The sequence below is a fragment of the Trematomus bernacchii genome, unplaced genomic scaffold (assembly GCF_902827165.1).
Source record: "Trematomus bernacchii unplaced genomic scaffold, fTreBer1.1, whole genome shotgun sequence".
Classification (NCBI taxonomy): Eukaryota; Metazoa; Chordata; class Actinopteri; order Perciformes; family Nototheniidae; genus Trematomus; species Trematomus bernacchii.
This window is the reverse complement of record NW_022987973.1, coordinates 15,546,577-15,566,663: the sequence shown is the minus strand read 5'-3', so window position 1 is coordinate 15,566,663 and position 20,087 is coordinate 15,546,577. Positions and strand designations below refer to the sequence as shown.

Below are 20,087 nucleotides of genomic sequence, written 5' to 3'. Positions count from 1 at the left end.
TCCAGACCTGCGTAAGAACAGTTATATAAGACCTGCTTGAGAAGGGAAAGTCACCTCATTCACTGTCACTTCGGTCAGAGACACCACAGAGAGATATGTTTTCCAGAGCCTTCCGCCCAGCTCTTCTCATGGTACACAGTGTATATGGAAAGTACCACATGGACCAAATGGTAAAATCTGAGGGAAATAATAACATGATGCACCCATCAGTGTGGGCCTGAGGACCATATCCTGTTATGGTGGGTCTGGGTGAGGCCTGGTGCTGCCAGTCTGAAGCAGACCACAGCCTCCCACTCCTCACCCGTCTGAATCACTGTTTACTTAGACAGGAAGGCCGTACGCTATACAACATCATCATCTGCTGCATGTCTGTGACTCGCTTGTGGCTTTGGCAAGATGGGGTTTGTGTTTTCCCCCGACGGCCAAGTTTCTAAAAGTAGAGACAAGTAAAAAACAAATGCTTGGAGGAGTAGAGCCCAGCCTCGGAAACCACTGCTTCTCCGAGCCGTCTGAAGCCTCTACGCCCCCTCCTCCTGGAAAAACAGAGCCCTATTTAATCAAAGTAATGACTAATAAAGGGCAGATCCTGGGCAACATTTTAAACACACAAAACAAAGGAAGAACTAGGGAAATGTGGTTTGTTGGAATAAAAGGCATTTTACATTTAATAAAGTGAACCTAAATAAAACTGAGTGCTCAGAGATGCGACTGAAAGAACGGGAAAAAAACTGTGACCATTTTTAATTATAATTTTTGCTTTCGTAGTTTTTTTCCCATGCTAGAGACAAAAGGGCCAGAAAAATAATTTATGAGGCCCTGAATATACTTTTATTGGCTCCCACCCTTCATTCACACATTTGTATCACCTAAAATAGCTAAAACACAGTAATAAAATCTGCACATTTAAGGCTGGTTTGTGGTAAATAAAAAACATTAAACATGCCATGTAAAAAAACTGTGATAATTGCAACTGTTTGGATATTACACCTGCAAATGGGCTCCTTACTTTTTACTATGAGACACATGCAGATCTTTTCTTTTTTTTTGGCTTCCCATTACACTGATCCAGTTTAAGAAAAAACAACAGGTGTTCAAAAGGCTTTTTCATATGAAGCCACTGTATTTGGACATACACATAAACAATTTCCAAACCCAGGGTCAAAGTACTAAAAAGCTATATTCAAAATGTGGTTTCCTCTGCACTGCCTAACATTAATCAGTGAGGAGTATTTTGCCCCTCTCCCTGAGTTTGAACCCCTCCATGGCCACACTGTGGTGCAGTTTCCGCTCTGACAAGTACTGGGCGCGGGTAGACCGAGCCGTGTTGGTTTTGACTGAGTTTCCTGCTGTAATAGTAAGTGTAAAATTAGAGTTTTATGTGAGTAGGAGGGGGCGGGACAGACACATGGTTGTGTTGGGACAGAGAGGAATGTAACCTACTTTCTTGTCAACAAATGACTGTTTATACGCCTTGTACGTGATAATAGTGTATAAAATGTGTTTGAAAAAAGAGAGTGTTTGTTGAAAACATTGGTCTAGTGTTTACCAATCCAGTGACAATTAAAGGTTTTTGTGGGTGAAGCTGAGCCTGAATTGGAAACCGTCTATTGCAAGAGTCTGTAAACCAACATCAGTCCATTGCTCCATTCTACCAGCGTTTTTAAATGCAGGCAATATATATAATATATTCACCTGGCATCTAAGCTATTCAGGTACACTCTGAAGTAATAAAGAAACACAACAGTATGAGGTTTGGGTACAACATTTCTCTTTCTATAAATTATAAGTTTACACAGTGAACTCACAACAGATCTTCCTCTCAATGTGTATGTTTGCTTATCAATAATGTCAGCTTTTACACAAATGTTCAAGTGAAATATCCTGCACAGACTCACTGGAGCATGTTGGCCTATCATAGCTTCAAATCTGTGAAAATTATTCTGGTCTCTGCTGACACCTGGTGGACTAAGATATTAAACACAAGTCAATAGTAAATCTACGTACATGTGGTCCTGAAAATAAGTGTTTACAGTAGAGCAGCAACAATTAGTCGACTAATCAATGAGTTGATCAACAAAAAAACTCCAACGATTTGGATAAATGTCAAGTAATTTATATTTGTATACATTAAAGTGATTTTTAATGCAAAATGGCCTTTTTCCTGTTTTATTTCATATTCATTTGTATTGTACACATGGCCCTAAAAAGGGACATTTTCTTCAGAGCTGTAATGATTAGTTGATTGACCGGAAAAAATGGCTAACTATTTTTGATTGTTGATGAATTTGTAAAAGTATATTTTCATGCATAAATTGCAGATATTGCTGTTTTCTGCCTCTCAGCTCCAATGGAGAAGTCTTGCTCTCTCTGTTGTTGTTTTTTTGTATCTTATTAAACTGAATATGTTTGGGTGTACACAATAACTAATTTAAAGATCACCTTGCACTTTTAGAAACTCGGAATGGCGTTCTTACTGTTTTGAAGACCAAACCAAACAATCATGCAAATTCAATAATTGAATTGTAAGTTGCAGCCCTATTTCACACCATGCAGTAGACATAAAGAAGTGAGTCTCTAAAACACACAATTTGGCATTATAAAATGTGTGCATCAATGAAAAATACCACTACAGCGTCACCCTCTCACACATAAGTGCACAGCTTAAGCATACTAAAACCAGGTAATTAAAAAAAAATGAAATGCACTTTCAGACCAGTTTGTGTTATTTTATTATGAATTGTATAAACAGTGGAGTTCCAGGCGCGAGTAGTGCATAGAAGCCTTTTTGAGAGGTCTAAAAAAATCAAATATAATTAACAAATAACACATTAACATATTAATTAACAGCTGCTGTGTGTGGCAGGGGCAAAGTGTTGTACATACGTTCACAAATTCATCATCTGGATCCCAGAAATACAGTCAGTATAGTGCAGATCTATCCAAACAACATACCTGTTTTATAACATTCAACACTAACAGGGCATGTAACAACTTATATTAACACTTAATATTTAACAAAAGACAGCAACCACATTGATTTTCCTCCTGGCAATTGTCTGACGGCGGCTAAAGTGTCTTTGAGCGATTTGTTCCACTCTCGGGGAAGTGCTCCAGTTTGTGTGTCACCAGAGGTTGATAGTGAAAAGTACCAGCATTGGATGATTCAGTCCAGGTCTTTGGTTTGTGGTGATATTGGCAATGTTCAACATAAAAGACCATACCATGCTTATTGCATGTTTTAGCCTATTTACCATGTACTGTTTATGTGAACCATATCCCAAAGCATATCACTCTATTCTTATTTGTGTTAAAGATTTTGGAATGGATTTTTCTCAATTAATTTATAAAGACTTTTTTAGACTTTCACATTAAAAATCAAATTTTTCTAATTCAGTGCAGGTATAAAGAAGGGTGTTTCATAAAAAATAATGTTTCTATTTAAAGCAATATATCAGCCCCATTTCAAACCAATATATTTGATTTATTTTGAGAAGCTGTCCACCAAAAGTATTTTTGTAGCTAAAAGGTAGTACACCTGGCCGTTATTTATAACAACAAAACCAGTGGAGTTTGACCTGCTGAGAATTCAATGTTAGAGAGGCAATAAAGCTATAAAAAAAAATGCTGTTGTACTTTGAAGTAATTCAGAGCAAACATGTCACATGAGTGACCTCTGTCAACTGCATAAACATGCAACAATAATTTAGGTATAATAGATCACATGTATTGAGCATGTTTTAAGTAGATATTATTAAAGTACCAAAATGAGTGGATGGCAGTCAAACTGATTCTGAAATGTAAAAATGATGAGGGGTCAGTCCTACAGATGTAAAATGGATATGTGATCAGGATGTTCCTGGTTGAAAACTAAACTGTGTCTAATCTCTCCTCTCTCTCTCTGTATCCAGTAAAATATAGGCCCAAAAGCTCAGACATTATCATTTTTTTAAAAGTCTAAAATACTTTTGCTTTGGAAAATGTTCAGCAGTAGTCATGTGTAGTATAGTTGATATGTAATAAATAGGCTAAGGCATGCAAAAGCACCTGTACATTCATTCAGCAGACATACTCGGGGATCCTAAGATCTTTTCGCAGGTTTGGCAACAAGCCGCCTTTCTCTCTCGAGCTCCTTCTCACGCTGCTGCTCCTTCTCCAGCGCCTCGTTCTGCTTCTGCTGCTGCAGCTTCAAGGCTCTTTTCTGAGAGAAGACACAAGTTAACATTCAAACAGTGTGTGAACCGTTTAATTGCATTAATACATACATTTTTTTATGCCATTTTTTAACATCGCATCACCCATTTTCCAGTAATACATTCAAAGAAAAGGTACCTTTAGTTTAGTTGTTTTTTCATGGAGCATGATCATCTCTTTTCTTATGTTCACCAGTTTATTGTGGTAAACCTTTGCCTCTGTAAACTAAATACAACAAACTGGATTAGAAAGCATTCCCATTGGTAAGTAAAGAAAACAGACAATGATAAGTGTGAAATATGAGATTATAATTCAGTCCCAACATACCAGTGAATTGAGGTCCAGTAAGGCATTACAATCTCTGAATTTGGTGACTTCTTGGTCCAGTGTGTCTAACAATATCACCTGATTTTGTCTGGTCAGGATACAAATGGAGAGAAAGAAGTAAAGTCAAGAGGCCTTTTTTCAACAAAACATTTCTTAAATTGAAAGGACATCTTCTAAATATTCAAAACTTCCATCAGAGTCAATATGTAGAGAATATTTACATACGCAAATTATTCGGATACATTCCTGGATGTTTATTAGTGTTGCACAGATTGTTCATGTTTGTGAAAGACAGTTCAGGTTGTTTTGGATGGCTTTGTTCTTTACAAGTGAACCAGCATGTTCAGTGAACTGAACGGTAAACTCAGCACTACCAGCATTAAAGCAACAGGACAACCCATCCATCCAGTTCTGCCTGAAGCATGTTGACCTGTGCCACAGAGTTGTTTACTGTATACTGGTTTCTGTCATTATAGGAATCACATTTTGACAGTCACCTGTTGGCTTTTTTATGTACTCAGTAATTGTCCTTTATGATCTCTTTAACTCTGGGATAGATGGGACCATCCTTAATATTGAAGGACAAATCAAAAGCAATAAACAAGCAAGTTTTTTATTATTTCTTATTTACAAAATTCCTTGATTTCATGGTTTTTAAGAGAAGCAAAAGCAAAGAGACATTGAAAATAAATGTTTTATTAACAAAACCTGTTTGGGATAACATATCCCTGAAGTCACTGATTGTAATCTTTAGTTGGAAGAAAAACATTATAAACTTTCTCCACCATGGGATGTATTAATATGTCTCTAATCTTGCCACTTTTAAAGTTGTATCCTGTGCTTATTAAAACCATTGTGGTGAGATAATACTGGTGAAATGTGTATTTATTAGGGATGGCCGTACCTAAAACCAAACAAGAAAAATACTCACGTGAGCTCTTGCAGGGCTCGTTTAGAGTTCTGTAGATCTGGTAGGTAGTGAGAGAGTAATCCCTCTGTGAGTTTGTCCACAGCTTTCTTATCCACAAACACGTTCTCTACAGGCGCCGGGCTCTCCAAACAGTCCAACTGGAGCTCTGTCACATGTTGAGGAAATCATGTATTTAGTATTGTGTCACACAGTGTTGGAGCTATATATTATGTCTGTTATATATATATATTTTTTTTGTTTTGTTTATAGCAAATGTATTATTATTTATGTGTTATTATTTAAGTTCGATAAAGTTGCTTTCATTTGAAGGCATCTTTGGACACTGGGTGATTTTGGCACCTGGTGTAGTTGTATATAATGGGAGACAGGCGGTGGTGGGATTAGCGCACCAGTAAGCATATCGTCGTTTGTTACCAGGGTGAAACAAGCATGCAATAGGAAAGTCACAGGGCAAGTATTGGAAACGTTGTACTTTTGGATGAAGAAATAAATGTACGAAATCCTTCTAGGTGCTCTCAGTACTGAAGACATTGCACAGTCCATCCCATATTCATTTAGTTTCCACCAAAATAAAACAGTGCAAGTATAACAACTGTGCAATAAAATGTACATGCTATTTATTTATGAACATACTAATCTGCTGAAAATTGGACAATGTTGACATGGATATGGTTAAAATGACACAGATTCCCATGTGCATGACTATTCATGTCCTCTTACACCTCAATATATAATAACAGAGACAGTTGTGTTGGGGTTAAGTAACTGTGCAATGACAGTACAACACTCATTTTAACTTGTTTCGGTCCAAGGTCCAAGGTCCAACTTGAAAGAGATATCATTGTCTGAAGTATAAGAAAACAGTCATACACACAAACTTAAGGGCCTGGTTTTAATCAGTATGGCATCAGTTGGCAATGATCTGCAGCTGGTTTTAAAATTGACAAGGGAAAATGTACTTTGAACATTTACCTAGGGAGAAAACTTAGCAGAGAATGTAAAACCCAAATTCATGCCAGACAAGTCAAGGCGGCAGAGGCCAGATCACACACACACACACACACACACACACACACACACACACACACACACACACACACACACACACACACACACACACACACACACACACACACACACACACACACACACACACACACACACACACACACACACACACACACACACACACACACACACACACACCTGCAATGTGTGGAGGTCCTTCATCTTCCATCTCCTCTACCTCCATATGCAACGACTCTGTTGACCCAGGCTGCTTCAGAACTTGAAAAAGAGGCATCAATAAATCAGTCACATTTTGTCGGCTGTAAATGATCAGTTAGCTTATCAGAACATCTGACCATAGAGGAAGTACATTAGCTAGCATGCTGAGCAGCTTCATAACGTGACACATCAGCAACTACACAACCTCTAATAGTCACAACATAGTCTTACCTGATTGCTTGTCTATTCAACAGTAACTTTGTGTAATGGGTTCCGTTTTTTCGCACACAAGAAAGAGAAACAACAGCAGAGATGTTTGGATGTGTTGCTGCGTCTGGAAAAAACGTCATGTGACTCGTGCGTCATCACGTGACTGTGGGCGTGGCGAAACCAAACTGGCTAGTGCAGAGGAGGAGGTGAGAGCAACGACTGATGTTGACACCAGTCTTACGATGACAGTTTTCAATTTAAAGACGAATCGATACTTGACAACCATAAAGGATATATATTAGGTAAGCCGGCTTGTATTTCGTCTACATTACATGTCTGTGTGTGGCTAACTATCACGACAAGACAGCTAACGTTTACTAGCTAGCTTGTTACTCTTTAGCTTATGCTATATATATTTTTAAAAGATGACTCAAAGTTAACCAGCACAACTTCTACAATGATAATCTGAAAGGATCTGGAGTGAATTGCTGAGTTGTCGTAAAGTTTAATTAATTTTGTCTCCTCTAGGTACTCAACCGGAGTAGAAATGCAAGACTTGAACCTACAACAATGGGACTGATTCCATAGAGAGGCCTGGATAAACCTCAGTGTTAGCAAAGATGTCTGGAGGCAGGCTCTTCAGCAAGGTACGGTCCGCCTTCAGGAGGGAGAGGAACGACTGGGACCTGAGCGACACCGAGCCTTTCGACTTCTCCAACGAGCTGGGGGACGACGAGACGCCCAAATTTAACAAGCTCAAGGTGGTGGTCTCCGGGGAGATGTCGGACTACTCCTCCGGGGCTACCTCCAACGGGGTGGCGGTGAACACGCTGGTGGTGTCAGCGGATGATGATGACTCCCTGCTGGACTCTTCCTCCAGCCTGGGCAGCCCGGGGCTCAACATGGACCCCTGCGAGAACTGCACCAAGAAGAGGGACAGCATCAAACACAAGAAAGTGATGAAGAGGCTGGTCATGGCAGCTTTGCTCTATTTCCTCTTCATGACAGGGGAAATTGTCGGTAAGATGTGCAGAGTGAACCTCACACTACATACAGCTCTGGATAAATGAAGAGACCACTGCAGCAATGTCAGTTTCTGTGGTTTTACTATTTATAGGTATGTGTTTGAGTAAAATTAACATTTGTTATTATATTCTTCAAACTACTGACAACCTCTCTCTCTGTGCTATAATTCAACAGACACTGGAATAGAATGGCTGTCATACATGTAGAGATTTAAGATAAATGTGGAGTGGTCTCTTAATTTTTTTCAGAGCTGTATTTAAAAAAAAAAATACTGCTAGATATTCCAGTAAGCGTTATGACAAAAGAGATGTAGAATACAAACTGGCTCTGAAGATGATAGTAATAATAATAACAATATATAATAATGACGACACATTTGTTCATACAGCATACCTTATAAAGTGATTTTGTGTAAAAAAACAACAACACAAAACAACAAGTGAAAGACAAACGATACTAAAGAGATACCAACAAAGCTAAAAACATGTAAAAAGGAATAAAACTGTCATTGAGACACTACAAAAGTTGCAAAGTTTAGGAGTTACAACCTCTAAGGTACCTTCTCCTTTTGTCTTGAGCCTGGGGATAACCAACAAACCCCGATCAGACCTGATGTAGGTCCTCTTTAAACAGGCAAGGCTCTAAACTAAAAGTATTTGGTGGAAAGCCAGTGGAAAGAAATCTTAATGGGAGTCACATGAGACCATTTCGAGCACTTGGTCAAATGCTTGCAGCAGTTTTTGGACCACTTTTAGGAGGTTTAGTGAAGTCTTGCTAAGGCAGGTGAAAGGGAATACAACATAGAAATAGAAGTTGTTTTACATCCATGGCTGCAGGACATAAGCGAGAGGAAACAACCTAAACCTTTTCAAATCAGCTGGGGACACAGCAGGCCTGAGTTTAGCAATGTGTTTGTTTGGACATGGCTGCTCAGATATACACAACCGATGAGCAAACAGAAAGACATATTGATTGTTCAGTCAATTAGGTGGAGAAAATGAACTCTACTACCCTCTGTAAAGCAGGTTTAGTAGGCTACCTCGTCTGAAACAGAATGCCTTTTTTACATTTTAAATTAGTTTTCAACTGTCTTAAATGTACTTTTCTTTTACTTTGAGCACCACAAATCTTTAACTTCCATTTATTATAGTGGAAGGAGACATTTGTTATACTTCTATGCCTAAACATGGGCGTACCATCAAACATGCTTCGTGCTGAAATATCTCTAGAAGAAAAACAGGTTTTTATTTTACACTTATTTAGCTGAAAAGGTGAGGATGATAGATACAATCACACACTTATGCCTCAGGATTCATCGTGTGTTAATCATCACCTTTCTGACGCAGTTAACAAAAATGATGATTGAATCAGAGAATGAGCAGGTTAGGGTATTTCCAAATCCATCCACTGTTCCTCCCAGCTCTAGATCAGTATCATAGTTTGTGCTGTTCCTCTCCCTCAGGGTGTTATCGGCTGGAGGACTCTATGATTGATTATATGTCCTACCATAATTTCCGCCTCTGGTGCAACAACTCTGAAAGCTTGTTCTGCTGACTTTTTTGTGCTGAATTATCTACCTTCTATCTATCTAGTCTTGTTTTTATATTATTATTAATACATTTTGTGGTTCAAAACTCGTCTGTTTCGATAATCGACTAATTAGTGATTTTTCATGCAAATATTCTGTTTTCATCCTCTCAAATATAGAGATGTCCTGCTTTTCTCTGTTTTGTATCTGAATATATTTGGCTTTTGGACTGACAGAACAAGACATTTAAAGACATCATCATGAAAACCAAGAAACTGTAATAAACTTTTCTGATATTTTATAAAAGATTAAATGATGAATCTAGCAATAAATCTGCTGATTAATAATAATGACTTGCATCCAAACATACAAATCAATGACTGTTACATACTGGCTATTTTAAAAGCTATTGGATTTTTTTCACGCTAGATTTCTTGTTTTCTTTATGAATCTATTTCTCTATTTAGAAACTGGGACAGTGGAGCATTCTTTGATACATGTTGCTGACAGCAGGTGACAGTTAATCAGGGTCACAGTCAGATTGAATTCTCAAGGAATTAGATCGTATACTATTTTGTCACTTTTAATAAAATAAATTATTATCTGCCAATTAAATCACGTAATAACATTTGTTTATTTTCCTGGGCCAAGGAGTATCTGTCACATCATACCTAGAATGTAACCACATACTATGCTGTGGGTGTATATCTGCAAGGTGCCAACACTTGTATCTTAAAATCTGTGCATGCACAAATATTTAAAATCAATCTCTGCAGATATCCTTTTAAATCTCTTTGTCTTGACTTTCAGGTGGTTACTTTTCCAACAGCTTAGCCATCATGACTGACGCTGTGCACATGCTAACAGACGTGGTGGGCATTCTGTTTTCTCTGCTGGCCCTCTGGCTCTCCACCAAACCGCCCACGAGTAGATTCACCTTCGGCCTGCATCGTCTCGGTGAGTTTATGATCTCAGAAGCATTCACACTTCCTCTTCTCTCATATCACTCCTTCTGTGTGTTAGGTAAGGGATAATGTGCAGCTACTGATCTAGATCCCTCCGCTTCGCGTCGGGCTCCTGATCAGCCTGTTTGATTGATTGATTGAAAAGTTTATTAACAGCTTGTATATTGGGTACAGTACAGTACAGCTCAAAACATACAATTGTTAAGGGGATGCAGACCAGAGAAAGACTTTCGTCTTGTTTACATCAGGGTCCCCCATTTCCAATTCATCATATCATTTAAGACATATAAGACATATTTGACATACAGATGGCTTATTTACAATTTACATACAGGTGGTTTTTTACATACAGATGGCTTATTTACAATTTTCATTTTAGATTTCGTTCTAATACATCCTAACCGGACATTTAAGACATACCAAGTCTACAGATATACAGTTAGTAACAGAGTCTAAAATGCGAGTATATACATAGATGGGGGGGGGAAGCTGTCCATTGTACGACAGGTTGAGATTTGTACCATTACCGGGGCCAGTTTTGCAATGCTTTCCCCCGAAGGTGCTCTTTAAGAGAGGTTTTGAAGGTAAGTATAGTTTTACTTTCCTTTACAGTTGTGGGAAGAGCGTTCCACCTTGATGTGGCATAATTGCGAAACGTGTATTCCCCTTTTTTTGTGCCAAATCTGGGTTTTACATGATTTGTGGAGCTCCCTCTGGTGTTATGATCATGGTATTCCTTGACCTTTGGGAAGAATTTTGACATGTACATGGGTACCATAGAGGTGTAGTGGATCTTGTAGACCAGGCCCATTGCAAGTAGCTGTACTCTGTCGTCTACTCTAAGCCATCCTAGGTTGTCAAAGTGGGCAGAGGTGAGGTGGGTTCTAGATGAAAGGTCAAGCAGTAGTCTGACCAGTTTATTTTGCGATGTTTGAAGTTTTATTTTTAGCGCCTTGGAGGTGCTATGGTACCATGACGTGCAAGCATAGTCATAGTACCCTTGAATGAGTGCTCCTGCCAGAGTTTTCAGGGTGTTTTTGTTTACCAGAGAGGAGATCCGGTATAGGAATCTAGTTCTTTGATTGACTTTTTTTATTACATTGGATGCCATTTTGTCACAGGAGAGGTTTGCCTCAAGAATAGATCCTAGGTATGTAATTTCCTTCTTACTTGTGACAATAATGTCACCCACTGCAACTGAGAAGTCGTCGGATTTGCTGAGATTATGTTTCGAACCGAAGAGAATGGACTCTGTTTTACCCAGGTGTAATGATAATTTATTATCGGCGAGCCAGGTGCAGATTCTGCCGAGCTCGGAGCTGAGGGTTTTTTCAACCTGCAATCTGCTCCTGTCAGAGACCAGCAGGGCTGAGTCGTCCGCGAACAGGAACAAGTTGCAGTCACATGCTGATGACATGTCATTTGCATAAATTAGGAACAGTAACGGACCTAATATGCTTCCTTGTGGAACACCACAGCTCACTGGGAGGGGGGGGGACAGAGTACCGTTTACCTCCACCATCTGTTCTCTGTCGGTGTTCTTTTCCCCATAATGACCAAGTCGCTGCACATTATCCCGCTTATTACATGGCCACATTCTCAACAAAGTAACGATATGAATCCCAATATTAATTGAAATGCTTTTATGGATTTAGAAAATGATTTTATTGATTTAAAAAATAGTTGTATGTATTGATTTAAATTGACATGCATCCGCTAAGGAAAATAGTCCGTTGTTACTGTTTGAACTAAGGTAGCAACGGCAGGAGCTGCTTCGATAGCGTTTTTGAGGAGCTTTTTGATTACAGATTTGAAAACATCGTTGCTTGCTTTAAAAGTAGCACAATTCATTATGTCAAACCTTGGAAAGTATCTAGATATCCCTGCCCTAATGCAAAAGTAACTGGCAACTGAATATGTGTCGCCGTTTGATGTCTATGTCTGGACCGCTGCGTAAAAAGGAGGGACTGCATGCAGTTTGCTTTTCGGCCAAACTGTATACAGTTAAATCGAACGGACTTCTTTGTGCAGATGTGAGCGTCCTTAACAACGGTCAATAAATCCTTGACAGCGGTCTGTCTGTTCTGGATTAACAACGTGTCACGTGTTCTGAATTGACCAATCAGAATCGAGTATTCAACTAAGCCATGTAATAAAAATAGTTAAGTCTCTATCATCATCAGCTTTATTTAAAGAGACTCTTGGTCCATTTTTTTTTAAAAGACATAAAACACTCAAATATAAATTTAAAAAGGCAGTTATACCAATGTTTCCACAGAGGTGACTGGTATCGTACAGCACTGAGACACGGATTTGAAAGCAGCATAATGACAGAGCTATGAAAAAGAAACTGCTTCACATCCTCTCTCTACACGTCAGAGGGGAGTTTACATCTGTACTGAAAAGCTTCTGAGGTTGTTTACCATCAGGGTTTTCAATGTGAGTGGTTTTGTGCTTTGTAAATTGTTGTAATCTTAATCTCTGATATGTAGAATACCATGACTATTGTTTTGTTTTTATTAAGGACTAAATTGATACAAAAAGGGTATCTCTCAGTGTTTAGGAGTGGAAAGAATTCTCGGTAGATCATAAAACATTATTGTCCAATCAAGTAGAATTTGACAGTCACAGATGAAAGACACAATGTCGTCTATTCTAAAATAAAGGACAGGACAGGGTTCCAGCTGGATCCTTGTAGGAGGCATTACTAAACGTGTATTTGATCAGAGACAGCATGTGAAATACAGTTGAGACGGAGAGGCATCTTCATATTGGTGAAGGCTAAACATAAATAATTTCTAGTAAAAACAGATTGGACCTTTCAAATATATAAAAAATGTTGGTACTGTTTCTTAGTTTTTGCCCCTGTTGTTATTGTTATTCATCTGTAGTTATCCGTTTTCTCACAGCTTTAGCTTTTTGTTATAAACATGCTCTGTATCTACAACTGACCGTTATTCTCCGTCCCTAGAGGTTGTATCGGCAGTCCTCAGTGTAGTGCTCATCTACATCCTGACGGCCATACTGCTCTACGAGGCCGTTCAGAGGACGATACACCAAGAGTTCGACATAGATGGGGATGTCATGCTCATCACTGCAGCTGTGGGCGTGGCTGTCAACCTCATGTAAGTAAAAAGTCACTTTTAAAGAGTGCACGACATGACAGCGCTCTAATCGTGCCTATGAGTGTCAGCTTAAGATTGGTCCAAAGTCCTGTCTTAAAGTCACCTGTCCAGTTGATGATTCTCAGTGTTTAATGTTTGACCATATTTGGAAGGTGAATGATTACGCAGCGTCCACACGGCGGCGTGCGTTGAAGCTTGCCGGTGGACGTGTCTGAAACTCGACCAACAACCAATCACATGAATCTGCCGCCCTGGACACACAAGCACGCGGTTTGATTGGCTAGAGCTTGTACTGGCATATGATTTGATTGACTGACGCTTCCGTCGAAGCTTCAAAAGTTGAACATTGCTCAACTTTTGAAGCGAGCAACGCGAGCAAAGCGAAGCGACGGAACCACAATGCAGTTCGGCAAAGCGTGACGTCACCCCATTCAAAGTGAATGGGCAGAAGCGTTGAAGCTTCAACGCACGCCGCCCTGTGGACGGGCCGTTAAACCCAAAGCATTAGGCGCATTCACACCGCAGTACTTTTCCCACAAAGGTTCATGAGAACTTAGTTCATCAGAACTCTTTAGTTCTGATGAACTAAGTACAGATCACGTTCACACCGGAATAAGTCCCTGGGGGAGGAGTAGGCAAATGAAGCCGCTGACGTCACTTCTTCTTCTTCTGCTTTGGGTTTACTGGCAGGCCGCAAACCACTTCACGGCGTATACTGCCACCCGAAGTCCCCGGCCGGAAGTCCCCGGAGTTGGGGACTGGCTTCAGTAGAAGCTGCTGGGAGTCCCAGCAGCTTCTACTGAAGCCTTCCGAGTAAATCGCCAGAACGCCGACACCTCCTCATCTCCACCGCTCCCATGTTTTCTTTTGTGTTGCCATAAAGTGGACCTATCATGCTATATTTGAACAATATATTGTAGGGCCATACCTATATAAAGTATATAAATATAGTTTTTTTTTCAAAATACCAAACAGATCCTGCATTTTAGCCATGCCTCATTTCGCTCCATTTGCTCTTTCCAGCCCTGTTTTTGCAGGGGGCTGATTCTGTGAGCTGCAGCTGACCACGCCCCCCTGCAGGAGAGGGGAGCGTGCTCTGATCAGCTGCTGGGCTGTCAGAAGAGGGGGAGAAAAAGAGATCTCCGTCCTCCGTGTTTTATTATATTATTATATAGAGTCGTTATTCATTTGTTTTAAAGCTCAATAAATAACAAAGAAGACCTTTGACCGGCACTTTTCTAATTTTGTCCGGAAGAATAAAACTTTAACGGACATCTTGACCGGCGAAAAAAAACCTAACTGAAACTCTGCCGCACGGTCCCCTCGTTCCTTGGAAGAGGCGGAGAGGTGGGTGTTTGTCATCTGCTGGTGGACTAACCGGAGAGAATTACAGTGCTTGCCTCGACGGGGAGGGATTGCATTGCAGCGGGAGCAAACGCTTGCCTCGGGGAGGGAGAAAAAGAGCCACAGCGGAGAATAAACAGAAGGGTAACCATGGCAACCATGCGCGGGAAGTCTTCTTCGCTGCTTTTGTGGCAGACTACAGCGCCACTTACAGGCCTGGCATATGTACTACAGCGTCTCCAGCGCTTTCGAGCGGCAATGGCCGGCCGTGGCCCAACCCCACATTCCCCTGATAGGTGGAGAATTGGCCCAATAGCCGTAGCGCCACCGTCCTGACATCAGTGAAATGTTCAAATCTGGATCAGTTTTTATCAGATCCGTTGCAGCCCCGTTTTTAGAGATTTGGGTATGGAGGAAAATAGAGAGGGTTGTGTTTTCTGACACTTGGTGAGTTCCCTGGAACACCGGGGACACATATTCATGTATAAAAGACGTACAAATGTGCATTTTGCATGATAGGTCCCCTTTAAGTTAGTCTCTCTGCGTTTCTGCGCTGGGCTAATGCTAATGCTAATAATGCTAATGCGAGGATAATAAAATGGCGGCTTCACAAAACTTTTTGGGAGTTTTACGGGGCGTGGTTTGCATTCCGCCCAGCCAATCAGACACAGGAACCTTTTTCTCCCACGAAAGTACCTGCTCTCTAGCAGGGACGGAAAAGGGGGTAAAAAAGGTTCTGATTAACTCATTTTTGTTCCGGCTCTTTTTGGTGTGAACGCGACATTTCGGAACTATATCGGAACTAAAGTGGGAAAAGTACTGCGGTGTGAACGCGGCTATGGACAGCAGTTTCTTAGTTAAAAACACAACATACTTGTAACTCTAATGCCTTAAAAAAACGCCCTCTTTCTTTCTTTTGTTTTCTTCTGTGTCTTACAGAATGGGTTTCTTGTTAAACCAAGGTGGCCACGGTCACTCTCACGGCCACGGTCACTCACATGGCCACGGTCACTCTCACGGCTCTGCAGCCGCCTCACAGTCGGGGGGGTCGGGGGGGCAGAGGCAGCAGGGCAGCCTGGCTGTCAGAGCGGCCTTCATCCACGCTCTGGGAGACCTGGTCCAGAGCATCGGGGTGCTCATAGCGGCCTACATCGTCCGCTTCAAGGTACCCAGCCTTCTGAAATAATTATTTGACCATGTATTTACCTTGTAGAACCATTGTAAAAAAAAAAATGGTATTGTACCAACAAAGTAATTCTGTTACTTTTTGAAAATAAAGCTGGTAATTAAGTGTTGACACCTATTTAACAGAGAACTCCCAAGGCAGTGTGAACCATACAGCTTTAAAGCCTTTATGTTGTTAAAACCAAGTGTTAGTTGTAAACGTATAAAAGCATTTAATTAAACAAAAATATATAAATTATTTTATACAAATTCACTAATTGTAAACTAATTGATGGTCTTTCGCTTTAAATTGATATTATATACAGGGATGGCTAAGCATGCATTCATATGAAACTTTGATTTTAATCGATCTGAACTCTCTGACTTCACAGCCGGACTTTAAGTTGGCAGACCCCATCTGTACCTACATCTTCTCCATCCTGGTACTCGTCACCACGTTCCGCATCATACGAGACACAATAGTCATCGTGCTGGAGGGTGCGTCTCTGGCCGTGGTCCTGCAGTGCCTTCAGATGATGTTGAGTATTTAAAGTGGCGTAGGTGCATTAAGGAGTTTATTTCATCCTCAGGTGTTCCCAGGCATCTGGACACTCTGAGAATCAAAGAAGACCTCCTGAAGCTGGAGGACGTCCAATCAGTGGATGAGCTGAACGTCTGGGCGCTGACCACGGACAAGACTGCAGCTATAGTGCATCTGCAGCTGGGTGAGTAGATACATACCCTCAGTACAGACAAGAAGAAAGAAGGTTGAAAGGATCACGTTTCTAAATATATAGAACTATTATGTGGATCATAAGTATTTTATATCCATTTCTTCTTTAGTTTTCACTCAAAAAAGGTTGTTTTGGGATTTATTATGACTCATTTATGAAAACATTTCTTACTTTGTAGGTTTTTTAAGGTATATGTCCATATGCAAGGGGCTTCAGAACATATTAAATATGTATGTTTCAGCATCAATACAGATACTTTTTCTTTGTTTTATTTTTTGGTAAAATAACAGAAACTCATCAACTATCAAAATACTTGCAGATACACTTTCTTCTTTCAGCTCTAATAAAGTGAACAGATAACACACATTCATATTTTATCAACCAAGTCAAGACTAGAAATACTACGGCAGTGAAGGCATCTTGAAGTCTTTCTGCTTATGTTTCTGTTGGCTTGTCAGTGATCATGAAGAGCTACTTTTGGCTTGACCACTTTGATTTAGGTTGTTTTCGGTGTTGCTTTGGCAGTCTGTTCAATGTCAGTGACCTGTAAGAGCAAATATATTCTTTTTGTATTTGGCTTCAGTACTTGTTTTAAAGTAAAAGTCAGATCAAAGTGTGGATGATGATGTGCTGAGACTTGTTACTGTGTTTATGTCTCACAGGACTTCAGTTCTCGTTTCATCACAGTTGTTTCACAAGAAACTTAACTGCCAGTTCTTTCCTTGGCTTTCAGATTGCATCCTTATTTGTTTGAATACGATTGTCCTTGTTTTGATCCAGTTTGAATTCAAGCTGTTGTATCACACAATGTAAAAAATGGGTGATAAACTTTGAGTGACATTGTGAAAATGTACAATATAGAAGATGTTATTTCTTGAGAGAGCTGTTTAACCTTTTTCAGAGCAGTTCAACACATGCTGCAAATCTGGCAGAGCTTACATTGAGAGTATGTCTGATAAGAATTACTGCTCTAGTCCATGAAAGAGTTTGAACACTACTATAAGGTACACTGAAAAGTGTCACATCGCACATACTCCAAAAGGGGGAAATAAACTACTAAACATAACATGTGATTTCTTTATAGGTTTTGAGTGTGCTTTTCATGGACACAACTGCACATTCTTATAAAACAATAGTTGTGTGAACACAAAGGAAAACAAGAAAAAAACATGGATTTTTTATGTGACATTTAATATGCAGAGACGTGTTTCAGCGCTAGTATTGTGTTATTTTTTGTTGGTAGAAATGTATCAAGGTTTCTTTTTGTAAACTAACTGGGAGAAACTAGAAGGTACTAACACAACCGTCATGTAGTTATTGAATTAGTATGCGGGTATACATTTTGATAGCACAGGTTTTACTCATGACTTTAATACGACTTTAGTCCCAGTGGGCCTGCATCAGGGCCCTGACACTGGCTGTGGCCCTGGTGTGCAGGTAATGCAGTAATTACCTGTGTTTTCCTGCTATGACATGCGAAATTATCTGTTGGGAAAATGTTCTGTTTGGACATGTTCTGTTTGGACATGCTGTAACTTGTTTAATTTAATTTCAAATGCATAAACACCACATCCCCTGTTGGACCCACACACACATATAACAACAAAGACTAGACCATAACGCCTATTTATACACCGTCAATAACTGTGCAATATACTGTATACTTCATCTTTTAATACTTCCACCTGGCTGCTATATCTCAAAACTTGAACTGGTACGGGAGGTGTGTTTTGTAAATTGTGAAATGTCTACTTTTTTTATGCGTGCTTCTTAATAATATAATGAATAATGAAGCTATCTTTGGCTCTTTACTTGCTGTAACAAATATACATTTCCCATCTGTGGGACGAATAAAAGTATTCTGACTCTAATGTTTGTGTTCACAGCGCCCTCTAGTGCCAGCAACTGGGAGGACGTGCAGGCGAAGGCGCGCCACCTGCTGCTCCACACCTACGGCCTGGGCAGGTGCACAGTGCAGGTGCAGACACACAGGCTGAGGCCCGTGCGCACCTGCACACACTGCCTGCAGTCCAGTGCCTAGAGAGAAAGAGAGACTCTTCTGAACAGTGACTTCCACGGAGCACTTCAAGACACAGGACAGCAGAGACAGAGGGCCTGCTGTGAGGGAGACACAGTAAACGGTATGTACATGCAAACAGAAAAAGACTGGTGCCAAAGGAAAGCAGACGCACATTTCCATTAGTTGGATCACTTCAGCCGCCGGGGACCTCGCACAGCTTTGAGAGCTTGGGTGCTTTCAGAAAAATGGATGCCCTTAATTCACCATTGAAGCCTATTTCAACTTTTTTGTATTTTAGTGTTTGATTTGCGCCAACTGATGTTTTAGCATCAGATGTACATTTTACTTTTTGTTTCTAGGTGTGAGGACTTGATTTTATTTGTTTACTGAGGATGTCTGCAAATGAAAAGGTACCTCATTTTCTGTTCATTTGATAATAACTCTATGGAAAAACAACTTGTATCATTGTGTCCCCTAGGCAGACATCACATCAACTTAACACCCTTAGAAATGATCAAAGCAGTCTGATCAACACTTCAAAACTGACATTTTATTTTAGCATGGCTCTTAGCTAAATTTAGGCGAGCACGCAACTGACAATCAAAGAGTGACTGACTTTGTAAAATGGTGAATGCTACAGTGTTATGGTTTCAGCCTCAATTCCTAAACTCATTTTCTTTGTATTCCCTAAACCGACAGTATACTAATGCAGACAGGTTTGTGAACCAGTATTTTTTTTCAGTTTTCACCTGCTGATAATATTTATAGTGTTTCCAGTGTCAAGTGTTGAGAGACTGTCGGGGTTTTATTGTAAACCTTTTCCTAGTCTCTAAAATTAATAATCAACGGAAGTCAGGAACTGCATCACTCTTTATGTTTCTAATAAAGTATTTAATCTTCTGCTTGCCTCTCAGTACCTCTTTTATTCTAACAACACATCTAAGAAAATGGAAAGGCATTTTTGGCACAATCTATCAACTTATTTTAACAATCCACACAAATACTTTGACTCAAATCTTGATAGTTTTCCAATTCAACCAAATAAGTACTTGTAAATATTATTTTGAATTAAGAAACAAACTTAATTTAAACATTGGAAAGACATTCAAGATTGGTAAGTGAGATTCAGCTGACTGCGTACCACAGTGTGCAGGACATGTTGCTGTCACTTTTCAACACTAGGTGGTGTACTTCTACCATCAACCCACAACATTGAGACATTCTGGACATTTGATAAGATAACATGCACTCTATTCAACCCCTTAAATGATAGTGAGCATGAGGGCTAAACTTTA

General features: G+C 39.9%; 2 protein-coding genes across 2 annotated transcripts; one reads left to right on the top strand and one right to left on the bottom strand.

Moving 5' to 3' along the window:
• Window positions 1–2,710: 2,710 nt before the first annotated feature.
• bloc1s6 (biogenesis of lysosomal organelles complex-1, subunit 6, pallidin) lies at window positions 2,711–7,021 on the bottom strand. The gene is made up of 6 exons (XM_034116046.1): window positions 6,908–7,021; window positions 6,656–6,736; window positions 5,450–5,594; window positions 4,519–4,606; window positions 4,330–4,416; window positions 2,711–4,198 (listed from the first exon to the last, which is right to left on the bottom strand). The coding sequence occupies exons 2-6, from the start codon at window positions 6,699–6,701 to the stop codon at window positions 4,079–4,081; spliced, it is 486 nt and encodes a 161-aa protein (XP_033971937.1). The 5' UTR covers window positions 6,702–6,736; window positions 6,908–7,021; the 3' UTR covers window positions 2,711–4,078.
• Window positions 7,022–7,071: 50 nt separating this feature from the next.
• On the top strand, window positions 7,072–19,692 carry slc30a4 (solute carrier family 30 member 4). The gene is made up of 8 exons (XM_034116045.1): window positions 7,072–7,188; window positions 7,415–7,906; window positions 10,251–10,397; window positions 13,377–13,530; window positions 15,814–16,039; window positions 16,431–16,536; window positions 16,629–16,763; window positions 18,659–19,692. The coding sequence occupies exons 2-8, from the start codon at window positions 7,507–7,509 to the stop codon at window positions 18,811–18,813; spliced, it is 1,323 nt and encodes a 440-aa protein (XP_033971936.1). The 5' UTR covers window positions 7,072–7,188; window positions 7,415–7,506; the 3' UTR covers window positions 18,814–19,692.
• The last annotated feature ends 395 nt before the right edge of the window (window positions 19,693–20,087 follow it).

What these genes read in the sequence shown, in the direction of transcription:
- bloc1s6 (XM_034116046.1), bottom strand. Translation starts at nt 6,701, where the DNA reads ATGGAGGTAGAGGAGATGGAAGATGAAGGACCTCCACACATTGCAG. An exon ending in CGAGCCCTGCAAGAGCTCAC is followed by an intron (nt 4,607 to 5,449) that starts GTGAGTATTTTT and finishes TATCCTGACCAG; the next exon opens with ACAAAATCAGGTGATATTGT. An exon ending in AAAAAACAACTAAACTAAAG is followed by an intron (nt 4,199 to 4,329) that starts GTACCTTTTCTT and finishes GTCTTCTCTCAG; the next exon opens with AAAAGAGCCTTGAAGCTGCA.
- slc30a4 (XM_034116045.1), top strand. Translation starts at nt 7,507, where the DNA reads ATGTCTGGAGGCAGGCTCTTCAGCAAGGTACGGTCCGCCTTCAGGAGG. An exon ending in GGCGTGGCTGTCAACCTCAT is followed by an intron (nt 13,531 to 15,813) that starts GTAAGTAAAAAG and finishes TGTGTCTTACAG; the next exon opens with AATGGGTTTCTTGTTAAACC. An exon ending in CCTACATCGTCCGCTTCAAG is followed by an intron (nt 16,040 to 16,430) that starts GTACCCAGCCTT and finishes CTGACTTCACAG; the next exon opens with CCGGACTTTAAGTTGGCAGA.